Raw genomic sequence first — 15,012 nt, forward strand, 5'->3', positions numbered from 1 at the left:
CTTCTCAATTTAAGACAGGATTTCCTGCCTTTGTGTCTTTCTTTGTACTCATTCCTTTGACTAGCATTTTCCCCCAGCTCATCTAACTGGGTTGGTAATTCAATCTATCCTTTATCATCAAGACCAAACAACTCCACAAAGCCTTCATTTTCACAAGAAATAACTTCACTGTCTTCTGACGTTACAGTGATTCATGCATCATTACTTCCTTTCTCCCAAAGCCATGCTTATCCTTAGGAAGAAGAGTTTATGCTCAAATAGTCTTAGGTTTTAGTGAGAAATATAAAAAATGATAGAGTATGTAAAAACTTTTCATCCCCGTCCCCCCACCTCAAATAATCACTTCCCAAGACTATGAATATCACTTTGCTATTCTAAATCAGGAACAAATCCCAGATCAGTTCCAAACTATTCAAAAAATGTTACAATATTATATTGGGTCACTGGAAGAGAGTATGCTGTGATAACCCAATCGAGAAACGGGAAATCAGAAGTTAGTGGCCAAGTCACATGTAATGTTTCAATGGAAGAGACGACATAACTGTTATCTTACTTCTCTTTCCTACTGCCCAGCTGGCGAGCTGTGTATTGGTCCCCATAGTCAACCAACAGCAGTTGTCGAGAAAAGACATTCACTTTGTTGCCTATAAATAAATCTTCCACGCGCAGGTCCTCATACTTGGTCCGCTTTAAGAAGGTGCGACGGTTCTTTACATCATGCTAGAACCAAACACATGAGAATACTTATAAAGAATGTTACCCTTACTGGGAGGTAGAAACAGTTTTCAGTTTATCTTACCAAAGATAGCTACACCCTTTTGCTTTTTTTACTACACATACAAATCATATTTTATACTATAAATCTCTATTTCTAAATCCAATCTAGTAATAATAAAAATATATACTTCAAAATACCCTGAGTAGACTTATTTTAGCCAAGCACTTTCAGCACCTATGAACTAGAGACAGTCAGATTCTCACATTCCTTATTTTTACATACACATCCCAATACTAAATAAGCTCATTAAAAATTGTGTTTTAGTTAAATTATGTGTATACTTGTGTGTCTCTGTGTGAGTATGTGCATATGAGTGCAAGAGCAGAAGCCAGAAGAGCGTATTGGCTTGCCAGGAGCTGGAGTTACAGTTGTTGTGAACTGCCTAACATAGGTGCTGGGAACCAAACCCGGGACCTGTAAGAGCAGCAGGCACTCTTAACTGAGCCATCTCTCTAGGCCCTCCACTCCCAAATAGGATGAGTTTTTAAAGGGATTATCAATGAAGGAATGCAAAGACCCTCTTAGATCCTCTTCAATTTGACTTTTTATATAGATACCAACTTTCAATAATAATATCTATGACTATAAGAACCATTTACCGCCGGACGGTGGTGGCGCATGCCTTTAATCCCAGCACTCCGGAAAAAAGAAGTCCAATAAAAATATATCTTCAGATAATAGTTGGTTACTCCTACACCTTTGTGCCACTATTGCATCAGCGTATCTCACAGGCAGGTCACCTGTGTATAATGAATGTGTGTATCTCAGTGTGTGTATGCATTTCTTGTGCTTTTTTTCTTTGGCTTTTTGTTTGTTTGTTTTGTCAGATTTTGATTTGTTTATATTTTGTGTTTTAGATGTCTGTATTCTAATGAAAGAGAGAAAGAAAGGGTGTGGTGGGGAAGTGGGGAAAACCTGGAAGGAGTTGGGGGAGGGGAAACTGTAATCAGAACCTATTGTATGAAAAAACTATTTTCAATTTAAAAAAAAAATATATATATATATATATATATATATATATATATATCTTCAAATGCAATTTCAAAATCAACCACATCAAAGGCAGTCTTATTCTTCTTCCTGTCCCATATGAAATAGCTTTGCTATTTTGCTATCAGTGTGTAAGCTCCCATGTATGAGTAGACTTCCAATGAACGTGCATGGAATCCAAAGGTGAACTTCAGGTCTTCTTCTCAGGAACTGTGTACACCTTACTTTTATTTATTTGTTTTGCTTTTTGTTTGGGGAGGTTTTGTTGTTGTTGTTGGTGGTGGTTTTTTTGTTTGTTTGTTTGTTGAGACCTTTGCGCCTTTCCTGGATCTCACTCAGTAGACCAGGCTGGCCTTGACCTCACAAAATCCGCCTGCCTTTGCCTCCCGAGTGCTGGGATTAAAGGCATGTGCCACCACCGCCCTGCTGTTGTTGTTATTGTTTGTTTGTTTTAGGACAGAGTCTCACTATCTAGCTCTGGCTGGCCTGGAACTTACTATGAAAACCAAGCTGGCCTCAAACAAAGATTGCCCTGGCTTCTGCCTCCTGATTTCTTGATTAAAGATGTGATCCACTACACCTGGTTCAACTTATCTTCTGAGACAGGACCTCTCACTGAACCCGGGGCTTATCCACTCAGCTCGACCATCTAGCCAGCAAACCCCACATCTCTACTTCCACAGGCAGGCACCACCTCGACTGACATTTTACCTGACTGCTGAGCATCAGACTCAGGTCCTCATGCTTGCACAGCAAACAACTGAGCCATCTTTCTAGCCCTCATTTACCATTTCAACAGATCCATCTGCGGGGTAATACAGGAGCTCATAGCGTCGGAGCAGTGAGGCGTTGGGATCATACCACTCTGCAACGAAAGCGAACCTCTCACTCTGATTCTGTGAAGAAAAGAACTTTATCACCATCATACAGCACATAGCACTCATGTAAGTCATACAAAAAGAAAAGGAGGATTTCCAAATATTTACACATGCCAGTCTTTGCTATTATAATGAATTATTCTCCTTAGAAATTTGTTCTGCTAGTTTCTGATTAAATAAACTTAGGTCTTCCAAAGCTGAATTTAATCTTTGTTTCATGGCCATTCAATTGTCCTAATTCAATCAGCAATCTTGGATCACGAGCTCCTGATCTGACTACTTTAACAGTTCACAGTTGTTCTGAAGTCAGGCTTACTTAAAAACTATCAATAAACCATCGAGACACTCCCTTGTTTTAATATCCCAAACTTGGGAAGTTAGCAAGTTTAAACTATTGTCACTAATGTAGTAAACACCTTTTCTCTCCTTAGTAATTTTTTTAAGGTTTATTTACTATGTATACAGCATATATGACCAGAAGAGGGCACCAGACCTTATTACAGATGGTTGTGAGCCACCATGTGGTTGCTGGGAATTGAACTCAGGACCCCTGGAAGAGCAGTCAGTGTTCTTAACCACTGAGCCATCTCTCCAGCCCCTCTCCTTAGTATTTTTACAGCAGTATCTGTGGCTGCGTTCCTGCTGAGCAGCACCTGCCCTGATCCATCTTTTGTTAGCAGACACCTTTTGCTTCCCTTGCAGCCTTCTATGTGAATCCTGTCTAGGAGTTTCCCAAGGATACAAAGGCCTATGCAAAACCTGATTCAGGAAACCCAGAAAACAGTGGTACCTGAGAAATCGAGGAATTTGCACTTGGCATTGTATTGTTGGGAGCTCCTTTCAAGTTGTTTTCAGCATATGGAAATTAACTGGCTAAACTGTACTGGAGAGAAATAAAACTGCCCTAGGCAAAGGGTTAGTACTTCAGTCCTTCTGCAGCCATGATAGGCTAAATTCATTCTTAAGATGCCTGTGTGTCTTCATTCCACGGCGTGAACCCACACACTCATGTAGCTACCACACAGCTACAAGTATCATTTTGTAGAAACCTACTGTTTCTACAAAAGTGTTCACCTCTGAGAAACAGAAGCAAGACAGGTTTTCTGTGTACTACTCTCTGATAAGTAAACACCAAACAGAAAAACTGACGAGAACAATTTCTACTATTTCCAAAAGTTTCAAGCACTCCGAAGCTCTTAGAGTTTTGACCTAGAGTTTCACAATAGAACCTACAGACAAGGAAAAAGTATCCCTCCTGTCATCTTGAAAAAGTAGCCAGTTTATTCTATAACCATGATTCACCTCAATGAAAATATTTTTACAAATACATAAAACAATCATGGAGGGCTGGAGAGATGGCTCAGAGGTTAAGAGCATGGCTGCTTTTCAAGAGGTCCTGAGTTCAATTACCAGCAACCACATGATGGATGACTCACAGCCATCTATAGTGGGATCTGATGCCCTCTTCTGGCATGCAGGTGTACATGCAGATAGAGCATTTATTAGATAGATAGATAGATAGATAGGTAGGTAGATAGATAGATGATAGATAGATAGATAGACAGACAGATAGATAGGTGGTAGGTAGGTAGATAGATAGATGGTAGGTAGGTAGGTAGGTAGATAGATAGATAGATAGATAGACAGATAGATAGGTGGTAGGTAGGTAGATAGATAGATGGTAGGTAGGTAGGTAGGTAGGTAGGTAGATAGATAGATCTTTTCAGAAAACCATGGAATTGCTACTCACAGATGCAGAAAAATAACTCCCAAGCCAGTACTGTTTCCTTTATGGAGTAAAGAGTTACTTATAACTTATAAAGTATTATTTATAAATAACACTTTATAATAATAAGTTATTATAATATATAATATAAATAACACTATATAATAATAAGTTATATATATATTATATATATATACTTATAAAATGTATTCAAACTTGGTTTACTTTCTACCTCCTGATTTCCTTTTGAAGTACACACACTGTCCCTTCTTGCATCTCACATGCATTTGGGTATATGAGGACAGGACATCTGGACTTGGCACAAGGTGGGCTTCACTAAGGTTTGCACGTCCCTTCCAAACCCTTCTCGAAAGTTAATTTCCATTGTGATGGCAGGAAGCATTAGAACTCTTAGAGATGTTCACAGGGAGTACATTAGAGAGTCTCCACGCAGGTTAACGCATCAGTGCTGCTTTGGGAGTGGGTGTCACAAAGGGAACTCTCCCACTCATCCTCTTTGATCGTCCACTATGGAACAAAGATGCTCTTCTACTTCCCAACCCTCACCACAATAAGCCAAATAAATATATTTTCTTTATAAGCCACCCAGTCTCACATATTTTGTTAAAACAGCAGAAACTAGGGGAGAGTCTGATTCTTCCCACCCTCTTTTCCCCAGGCCACATTCATTTTCAAAGCTTGTAAATTTTACTTTTTGACTTCACTGAGGCAAGTCTATCATTTTCTAAGTGATATCAATGCTTGGTATCATTTTATTCAAATCTTTTATTTTACAGACAAAGAAATTGAGACCCAGGATATACATGAGAAGTATAACATCACAGAGCTTGTCAGGTGACTGACTGATCCAAAGCCAGAAACGGCACTTCCACTGCCCAGCCCCTTCCATGGTTCTGGCCTTGCAGGTGAACTCAAGGAGAACCTCATTCCAGTAGAACATATATAGATACCCTGAGTTTGTTCTGTGCCTGATGGTCACGGGAATAATTTTTCACTTCCTCTTCATTGAAAATTTCAGTTTCTCTCAGAAATACTTTGTAGAAAATATTCAAACATTACATTGTATCAAAAAATATTCTGGTTTTTTAAAGTCATTTTATTTTGGGTGGTGGTGGTATTGAACCCAGGCTCACTCACTGGCTAAGCCCAAGACTGTTCCTCGAAGAGACTTAATCAGGAGGAGGAGGATGGTGATGGAATCCTGTGTTTCCACACAACAGCCATTTATTTCTACCTTAGTCAGAGCAGCGAGGATTACTTAAGCATCATGAGGAGGCCTGTCATGCGCCCTCATGGAAGGAGCATGTGAGGAGAAGCCTCAGATCCCATCTGAGAGTCTAGCCACTAGATATGTCCTGTGCATCCCCTTCCAGTTGTATATACTCAGCCCCATCACCATAGGATCCTGGGAAGTGAGGGGTTAGAGCACACACAAAGTAAGTAGCAGGTAAACTGAAAGGCCATGCCTTTGCATCTAGGAAAGCCCAGACAATCATAGATGTTCTACCGAAAACTCAGGTAGCAATTTTCTTTTGAAAATTTATAATTTAATTGCTTAAACAATGATTTGTTTCATAATTTGAACTTACAAAATAGGCAAGGCACTACTGAAAAAGTCATAACACTAATCAATATGAAACTACTATTAAAAAATTATTGTCATGAGAAATTAACTGCTGTGTTTTGGCTTCGCAAAGAAATCAAAGGTGTTATGAAAATAGCAAAGCCTTAACATTCATACAATTAATGTAATTTCATTTTATAGATTTTAAATGTTATTTTACTCTTTAGAGATTGGACCTTGGGCTGGAGAGATGGCTCAGCCGTTAAAGGCTAGGCTCACAACCAAAAATATAGAGATAGGACCTCATATAGCCCAAGCCTGGGACTGATCCTCCCTGCCTCTAACCTTCTAAGTCCTGGGCTTACAAAAGGATGCCAACATGCCCAGCATAAATTTTAAAGTCATATTATGCACTGCACTTATTAGTAGTAGATTTGTCTAAAATACAGTCTGATGCCACATAGCTACTCTAAAACTAAAAAATAATTATGGGTAGGATAGTGGGGCCAAACAAGAATCTAAGGACTCTATCTATCAGGGCTTATGACAAAATAACTTATACTTTATTTAAAAGGAATGAATATGTACAGATGAGAAAGTGTTTTAGTTCAAGGATTTCTGGTATTGCAAATAAAGCATGCAAAATTGTTTTCAAAGAAATTACCAGATTTTTCACTTAATGCCTCACAAGTGAAGTGAAATCTTAAGGAATAATTGCATTCCAAGTCATTTCTTTTATAATTTTTAATTAAAAGATTACATTCCACAGGGCGGCGGTGGTGGTGGTGGTGGTGGTGGTGGTGGTGGTGGTGGTGATGGTGGTGTACACCTTTAATCCCAGCACTCAGGAGGCAGAGGCAGGTGGATCTCTGTGAGATCGAGGCCAGCCTGGTCTACAAAGCAACATCTAGGACAGGCGCAAAGCTACACAGAGAAACCCTGTCTCGAAAAACCAAAAGTAAGAAGATTACATTACTCCTTCTCCCACCAACATTTCCCCAATTGCTCTCAAATTTTATCCTCTTTTCTTTCGTTGTTATTGTTACATATACATATATATGCATAAATACAACCTGCTGAGTTAATCCAGTGTTGATTGTGTGTATATGATTTTCAGGGTTGTGTGTGTGTGGGGGGCAAAACAGCTTGACCACACAGCTGCCATTGCAGGCTTAGAGGTCCAGACACAGCTTCTGTGACAGGCTTACCGGCAGGCTGTTGGGAACCAAAAGTTGGATAGCTGTGCCTTGACTTTTCTTGCTTGGATGATCTGGCATAACTGCACCCATTGAATTGCAAGAACAATCACTCCCGGAAAAACTACAAAGTGTACTTTTAGATTAAACATCCTGGAGTATGTTTGATTGATCAGTTGTTCAAAGCATCGGACCAAAGAGACCTCTCCCTAACCCTTTTCTAATTGATTGATCGGTTGTTCAAGCATTGGACCAAAGAGACCTCTCCCCAACCCTTTCCTAATTGATTGATCTGTTGCTCAAGCACTGGACCAAAGAGACCTCGTCCTGAACCCTTTTCTAACAATTTTTCATCTCCCTCCCTTCCCCTCATATCCACCAGTATATAAGCTTGCTTTACTTTGCAATAAATGAGACCTTGACGCGACTCAGATTGTCTCTGTCTTTCTTTATGCGCCTGGTCTCCTGGTCTCCTTCCTCTCTCGCCCCCATTGGTCTTTCAGGAGGTGCCTCCTCGGGTCTGACCTAATAACCTGGCCTGCAGGACGGGTCAAGTGGCGCCTCAACGTGGGGCCCGAGGCACGGTGGCCTACCGGATGACGGATAACGGAGCTCCGGACAACGCAAGGTAGAGACGCCCAGACCGCACCACTCGTGCAACCTGGGAGAGTCTTGATGTAAGCATAGTCGTCCCATAAGCCATGGGCAAAGGATTATCAAAAGAGGTTCTTTTTATTAAAGAAATGAAGGACAATCTCAGGGAGAGAGGACTAAGAGTTAAGAAAAAGGATCTGATAAAATTCTTCTCTTTTGTGGAGGAGAAGTGCCCTTGGCTGGTAGTTAATGGCCCAGGGATTCACCCACTAACTTGGAATAAGGTTGGAAAAGACATCAACAAATTACTTAAACAGGGAGAAGATATCCCAGATGCTTTCTTTAGCTTTTATGGTGTGATCAGAGATATTTTAAAAGAGGCAGAGGGAGACGGGCGTGCTTCACATTTAATGGCCCTTGCAGAGGATTTTCTCTCAGACTCCTCCTGCCCAATGCCCGATAATGAGTCGGGAGCCGCGGCTGCTGCTCCGCCAAAGAACGAAAGTAAAACGGAGAAGGCTGCTTCACCCCTGGCAGCTGCTCCGCCTGAGACTAAATGGGACATTGAGATCACAGGCAGCCCCGTGGCTGCCTCGGTCTTGCGCACCCCCTCCCTTATTGATGAGCCTATCCCTGCCGCTGAATTAATCCCTCCTTTGTTAAAGCCTCCTGGCCCGATCAAATCCTATAAAATGATTTATCCTGTCATTCATAAGAATGCAACAGGCGATGACTGGCTTGACCCTTCTTCAGAAATCAGGCTGGATGAAGCGGCAGCATGTTAGAAAAGAGAGAGATATGCTCCCTCTCCCCTCTTCTGATCCCAAGCCTTTCTCGCCAGCCGCCAAACAGGCAAGAGGAGCCTTCACTGGCACTCTCTGCCTGCCTATGTTAGTCCCGCTCCCTACGCCCCGAGTGCTCCCATTCGTAGGGAGACAATGACAGGACAAATGGGCCCCGCTATACCTGGAATGCAGGGTCTCTTAGAGACCAAGGAATCCCTTCTAAACCAGATCACCAATTTAAAGGATGTCCTCTCTATGAAAAGAGAATTGAGAGATCTTACCTAACAGATAGAGGGGATGATCGGGTGTGAGGGTGAGGTCGGCTAGAAATACCCAGTTGTGTTGTTGGTGATGAGGATCAGACTCAGCACTTCATGCATGCTAGGCGAGTGTTATACCAACTGAGTGACATCCCTAATTCAATGATCACATTTTTAGCATGCAAAATATATTAACATATGCCAGATAAAAAGATAGAGTTGCAAACAGTGAAAATTGCCATCAGTTTGAATTCTTCAAATGGCAGAATCATTTTAGCAGCAAGATGCTGACTAGAAAAAAGCAGGACCTGAGAGGTCTATGTGACTAGTTATCTGCAGGGTAGCACGGTGGCCTGGGTGTTGTCACCACACTGAATTTATGATCTGTAAACTAGTAAGGGTGCTGTTGGCCTTCTAGATCACTACTTTGCTTCAGAGAAAATTGTAACAAGAAATCAGTTTTAAAACAGCAAACAAATAGGACAGAATATGAATCTTTTTTGTCTTTAATGTCTCATGGTTGCTGGTATACGAAAAGTGATCGTATGAGCTGGGTTGCTAAGGTAAGACCAGTATTAAGATTGCTAAATAAAACATAAAACTAGCTACACTAATAATGCAGATAGTAAATGTGCCATTGTTTATAACATTTGAAAGTTCGACACTCTTGGGGGCTGAAAATGACAGTGACATTGCAATACGAAATGTACTGTCAGAGTACAGACTGCAGTTCACCTTGCACAGCCTCCCTGCTGCCTGAGAGGACCTGTGGAAACATTTCCTTCCCTTGCTAGTAGTGCCTTTGGGAGAAGAGAGTTACAGAACAATAAAATCTCATGGATGCAGGGAAACCCCAGTCAGGGGTGTTATTTTGTTCTTGGGCTGCAGAGAGCACCAAGGTGGCTCAGGCCCCTGTCTGCACACCAAGCCGATAAAATAACTTGGAAGTCTGACGACCCGGTTTGGATAGACCAGTGGTCCATGCCTCAGGAAAAAGTTCAAGCTGCCCTCCAGTTGGTGCAGGAACAATTAGAGCAAGGGCATCTTGAGCCTTCCACATTTCCATGGAACACTCCCATGTTTGTAATAAAGAAAAAAACTGGAAAATGGAGGTTGTTACAGGATCTTAGGGAAGTAAGTAAGACTATGGTCCCCATGGGGGCGTTACAGCCTGGATTGCCATCTCCTGTGGCCATCCCTAAAAAATATTTTTAAATTTGTTATAGATATTAAAGATTGTTTTTTCTCTGTCCCCCTGCATCCTCTGGATTGCAAACGATTTGCCTTCTCTATACCTGTTGTGAATCATGTTGGACCTAACCCCCGATTTCAATGGAAAGTATTGCCCCAAGGTATGACCAATTCACCCACACTATGTCAAAAATATGTAGCTCAATCCATTGATCCGGTGAGGATCCAGTACCCTGACGCTTATATTATACACTATATGGATGATCTATTAATAGCAGGGGAGTCCGAAGAAAAAACACAATATATAGCCCAAAAGATAATTACTTTACTTCAAGGCTGAGGATTCTATATAGCCCCAGAAAAGATACAGACCCAATACCCCTTCTTGCTTTTAGGATATGAGTTACATCCAGACCTTCTTTATACCCAGAAAATTCAGATCAAGAGAGGCAAGCTCTGTTGTCTTAATGACTTCCAGAAGCTTCTTGGGGATATCAATTGGCTACGACCTTATTTAAAAATAACCAAGGGAGAAGTACGTCCCCTCGAAGATATTCTCAAAGGGGACTCCGATCCTCGGTCCCCCAGATATCTTACTGTAGATGCAGAAAAGGCACTACAAAAAATTGAGTCAGCCATCACCCAACAATACATAGGATATTTTGAGCCAGCCTCACCTTTATATTTGATTGTTTTTTCTACAGAACTTGCCCCCACGGGCCTGCTTTGGCAAGAACCCGTGCCCTTACTCTGGGTCCACCTTCCTGTTGCAAAAAGAAAAATCCTTCCCATCTACCCCTCGTTGGTTTGCCAATTGATCATGCTGGGGATAAAAACTTCCACATGATACTTTGGGTGAGACCCTGATGTCATTATTATGCCATATGATAAGGAACAGCTTGAATGGCTGTGCACCCATAGTCCTGATTGGGCTATCCTTGTTTGTACCTATATAGGGAAATTTGATACACATATGCCCAGTAATAAACTCCTACAATTCTTTTCCCTTACTTCTTTTGTTTTTCTCAAAAATACCCGAATGGAGCCCATCCCAGATTCCCCTGTGCTTTTCATAGATGGGTCACAAAATGGCAGGGCTGCCTATGTCTTCAATGGCCAAAAGAATGTTATAACAACTCCTTTCAAGTCAGCTCAGTTGGTGGAGTTATATGCTGCACTTGTTGCCTTTAAAGATTTTAAAAATTGCTCCTTTAATTTATATTCAGACAGTCGATATGTGGTAGGGGCTTTACAAGCTCTGGAGATGGTCCCATTAATTCAACCTATTACTTCTACCTTCCAAATGTTTTCTGAACTGCAAAAATTAATCCGACAGAGGTCATTACCCTTTTATGTTGGCCATATTCGTGACCACACAGGCCTGCCTGGACCTTGGCTCAGGGAAATGAGCTTGCTAATTCTGCTACATGTTCTATCTTAATTTCTCATCTGGAACATGACCAGATAGCAGCCGCTCGTGAGGCTCACTGCCTTCATCATCTCAATGCTCAAACTTTGAGACAAAGGTTCTCAATTACCAGGGATCAGGCTAGGGAAATTGTAAAAAGCTGTAAAAACTGCCTGATGCTCCTACCTGAACCCCATTATGGAGTAAACCCCAGAGGGCTTATACCTGGACAAATATGGCAGATGGATGTCACCCATGTTCCCTTTTTTGGTAAATTAAAGTTCATACATGTTACTGTAGACACCTTCTCTGGATTTATTTGTGCCTCCGCTCACAGTGGAGAAGCCACTAGAGATGTTATCAATCATATGTTACATGCCTTCACAGTGCTGGGCCAGCCAAACGGTGTAAAAACTGATAATGGCCCGGGATATACTAGTAATAAATTTAAACAGTTTTGTTTACAATTAGGAATTAAACACATCACTGGAATACCCTATAACCCTCAAGGCCAGGGTATTGTGGAGAGAGCTCACCAAACTTTAAAAAATACTCTTAGTAAACTCGGCTCACAAGAGACACTGTTTCCCTTTAAGGGGAACCAAAAGGCTCTACTTTCTCATTCCCTTTTTGTGTTAAATTTTTTTGACACTGGATATTTTTGGAAAATCTGCGGCAGAACGGCACTGGCACCCAGAAACCAAACAAGGGTATGCTCAGGCCCTTTGGAAAGACCCAACCACTGGAAAATGGGGCAGCCCTGATCCAGTTATTATTTGGGGAAAAGGGTCTGTATGTATCTATGATTCCAAGGAGAATGGGGCTCACTGGCTACCTGAGAGACTGGTCAAGCTATATACTGCCCCAAAAACCCAATCTAAAATCGATGGCCAAGATTAATGATCATCACTGTTTATGATGTCCAGGCCTTAACCCTGAGACAAAGATTTCTCTCTCTCTCTCTTCAGGTGTGGTTGAAGCCTCCTACAGAATGAGGAATTCTGCCCTTACCTGCCTTATCATGTGGCTCACGCTGATGCCTGCTGTTGACACCAACTACAGCCCTCATCTCTCAGTTCAACAAACCTGGCTTATTGTGAACCCCAATACTGGAACCATTGCCAATTCCACTTCCTCCAGCACATTCCCAAAAGGGGCATGGTTCCCAGACCTATATGTAGATCTTTGTGATATAGTGGGGGAAGATTGGGACACCCCCCCCCCCCCGATCATTTTCCGTCTCCTCCTCACCTTTGGTCCTTGGGCTTTTCAACGGTTAACTTAATTCATAAAAAATCAGATGGATTCGGCTCTATCAAAAACCGTCTCAGTACACTATCATCGTTTAGAAATTCCAGATCAAATTATCAAAACGGGTGAAAGGCTAAGGTTCAGCACACTACAAACGTAAAAACCACTTAGGCTAGAGGGTACTCAATGACGGGATTAGTATGGGGCCTGTGCTGGAGGCACAACGTACAGAGGTCGTCAAGACCAGCTCAACATGGCACATTGCCAGACACAGGACGCACCCCATATAGCCTAAGACAGGAGCCCTCTCGAGTCATGACCAAAGCCTGCTTTGGCCATTTTAAAGAAAAAGGGGGGAATTGTTGGGAACCAAAAGTTAGATAGCTGTGCCTTGACTTTTCTTGCTTGGATGATCTGGCATAACTGCACCCATTGAATTGCAAAAACAGTCACTCCCGGAAAAACTACAAAGTGTACTTTTAGATTAAACTTCCTGGAGTATGTTTGATTGATCAGTTGTTCAAAGCATCGGACCAAAGAGACCTCTCCCTAACCCTTTTCTAATTGACTGATCTGTTGCTCAAGCACTGGACCAAAGAGACCTCGTCCTGAACCCTTTTCTAACAATTTTTCATCTCCCTCCCTTCCCCTCATATCCACCAGTATATAAGCTTGCTTTACTTTGCAATAAATGAGACCTTGACGCGACTCAGATTGTCTCTGTCTTTCTTTATGCGCCTGGTCTCCTGGTCTCCTTCCTCTCTCGCCCCCATTGGTCTTTCAGGAGGTGCCTCCTCGGGTCCGACCTAATAACCTGGCCTGCAGGACAGGTCAGCAGGCAACACCCAGACCCAGGAAGAGCCATAAGCTGACCCCACCCAGGGAGGGCCTGCATCTAAGGGGAAGCACCTGACACCCCAAACATCCCAACCATTAGATAAGGTTAGATAAGGTGGCCAGATGTCCCCGAGTCTAGCACACACCTGTTTCTGTTTTACAGAAACCCCTAGACAGATGTCAGCCAATCAGGGTCCTGACCCTGGAATTCCCCTCTGCTATGATAAAAATTCCATCTTGCCTGAGCTCAGGCCTCTCTGCTCTCACCGCTGCATCAGACAGACAGAGACCAAGCCCAGAGCTTGAAAAGAAAGGCTCTTTGCTTTTACATATAAGATTCAGTCTCCATGGGGGTCTTTTAGGGGTCCCCACAATCTGGGCATAACAGGTTGACTACTTGATACTGGATAACCAGTTAGGGGTCTCATCCCCAAGGAAGACGAATTCTTCCACTCTCAAGTTAGTCATTATAAATTATAAGACTTCTCAAGAGAGGGTGTGTCAACACACTTTTCTGGTGTAACAGAATCCCTATTAAAATTCCCTATGCTTTTTCAGGGCCTGGTATCCTGGTAAAGCCTCAAGAGGGCAGAGCAAAATTAAAATAAGGAGTAAGTTTAGCAAATACTGACAGCATCACTCCTAAGGACCGAAAACTTAGAAATGCGATCAAGGGAGAGAATGGGGCTGGAGGAGGTTGTTGCTGTTTTGGGGTGAGGTACCAATTACCACTAGCTTTTAAAGACCAACAAGAGCCACTGCTCATACTTGGCTGCTTTTATTAGGGTACTCAGTGCTTTCTAAACTACTACTATTTTAGCCAACCTTTTAAAATCTTATTTATTTCTCCAAGTGATTGGAATGAAATATTACATTGTGTGGGAGTGAAATGCGATAAGCTGACATTACATCATCCTGGTTTCATACATTTATAGTAAATAATCTTCAAAACATACCTATAATTGGAGGCACACTTCACCCACGTGAAAACACACCTACAAATGTTAGGATCCCGCCCTCACTCCTGCACATGTGCAGTTTGGGGTCTTGCATCTTGTCATCAGTGCGAGCTGGCGACTAAGTACTCACCTTAAAAAGCCAGACGCAGATCCCATCCTCTCTCTCTGCTCTCTCTCTCTTCTCTGCTCTGCTCCCCACCACCACCATCTTTCTCTCTCTCCAGGCCTGGCTCTCCTCTTTCCCCTCCACCTCCGCCCCTTTTCCCTCCTAATAAAGCTCTGAAAACTGACACTGGGTTCTGTCGTGACTGTGACCTTTCCACTTGGCTCAGTAACCAGCGCCTCCACCAGCGCCTCCACCAGCGCCGCCACCAGCACCATTTATCATCCTTTCAACAACTGGAAGCACATTTCGTCCACGTGAAAACAGGTTCCAATGCTCACAAACAGCTGGTTGAAGCCAGACTTGGACTTTCAAACAAAGATGCGTCTGATGCCAAAATGCACTGAATCAAAAAGAAGACAAATAGATTGAAGAGTTCTGAATGAGCAAGGAGAGCAAAGGGAAGGGAGA

At 42.3% G+C, this 15,012-nt stretch overlaps 1 protein-coding gene across 4 annotated transcripts in view; it reads right to left on the reverse strand.

The window, feature by feature from the left end:
* Nme7 (NME/NM23 family member 7) overlaps window positions 1-15,012 on the reverse strand; it is a 121,028-nt gene that overhangs the window by 75,329 nt on the left and 30,687 nt on the right. For all 4 annotated transcript variants that reach the window (XM_036202060.1, XM_036202059.1, XM_036202061.1 and 1 more), the window contains 2 exons: window positions 2,557-2,664; window positions 554-720 (listed from right to left, as the gene is read on the reverse strand). In XM_036202060.1, coding sequence (XP_036057953.1) covers window positions 554-720; window positions 2,557-2,664 — 275 coding nt within the window. The remainder of the gene's footprint in view (window positions 1-553; window positions 721-2,556; window positions 2,665-15,012) is intronic.

The sequence above is a fragment of the Onychomys torridus genome, chromosome 11, assembly GCF_903995425.1.
Source record: "Onychomys torridus chromosome 11, mOncTor1.1, whole genome shotgun sequence".
Lineage (NCBI taxonomy): Eukaryota > Metazoa > Chordata > Mammalia > Rodentia > Cricetidae > Onychomys > Onychomys torridus.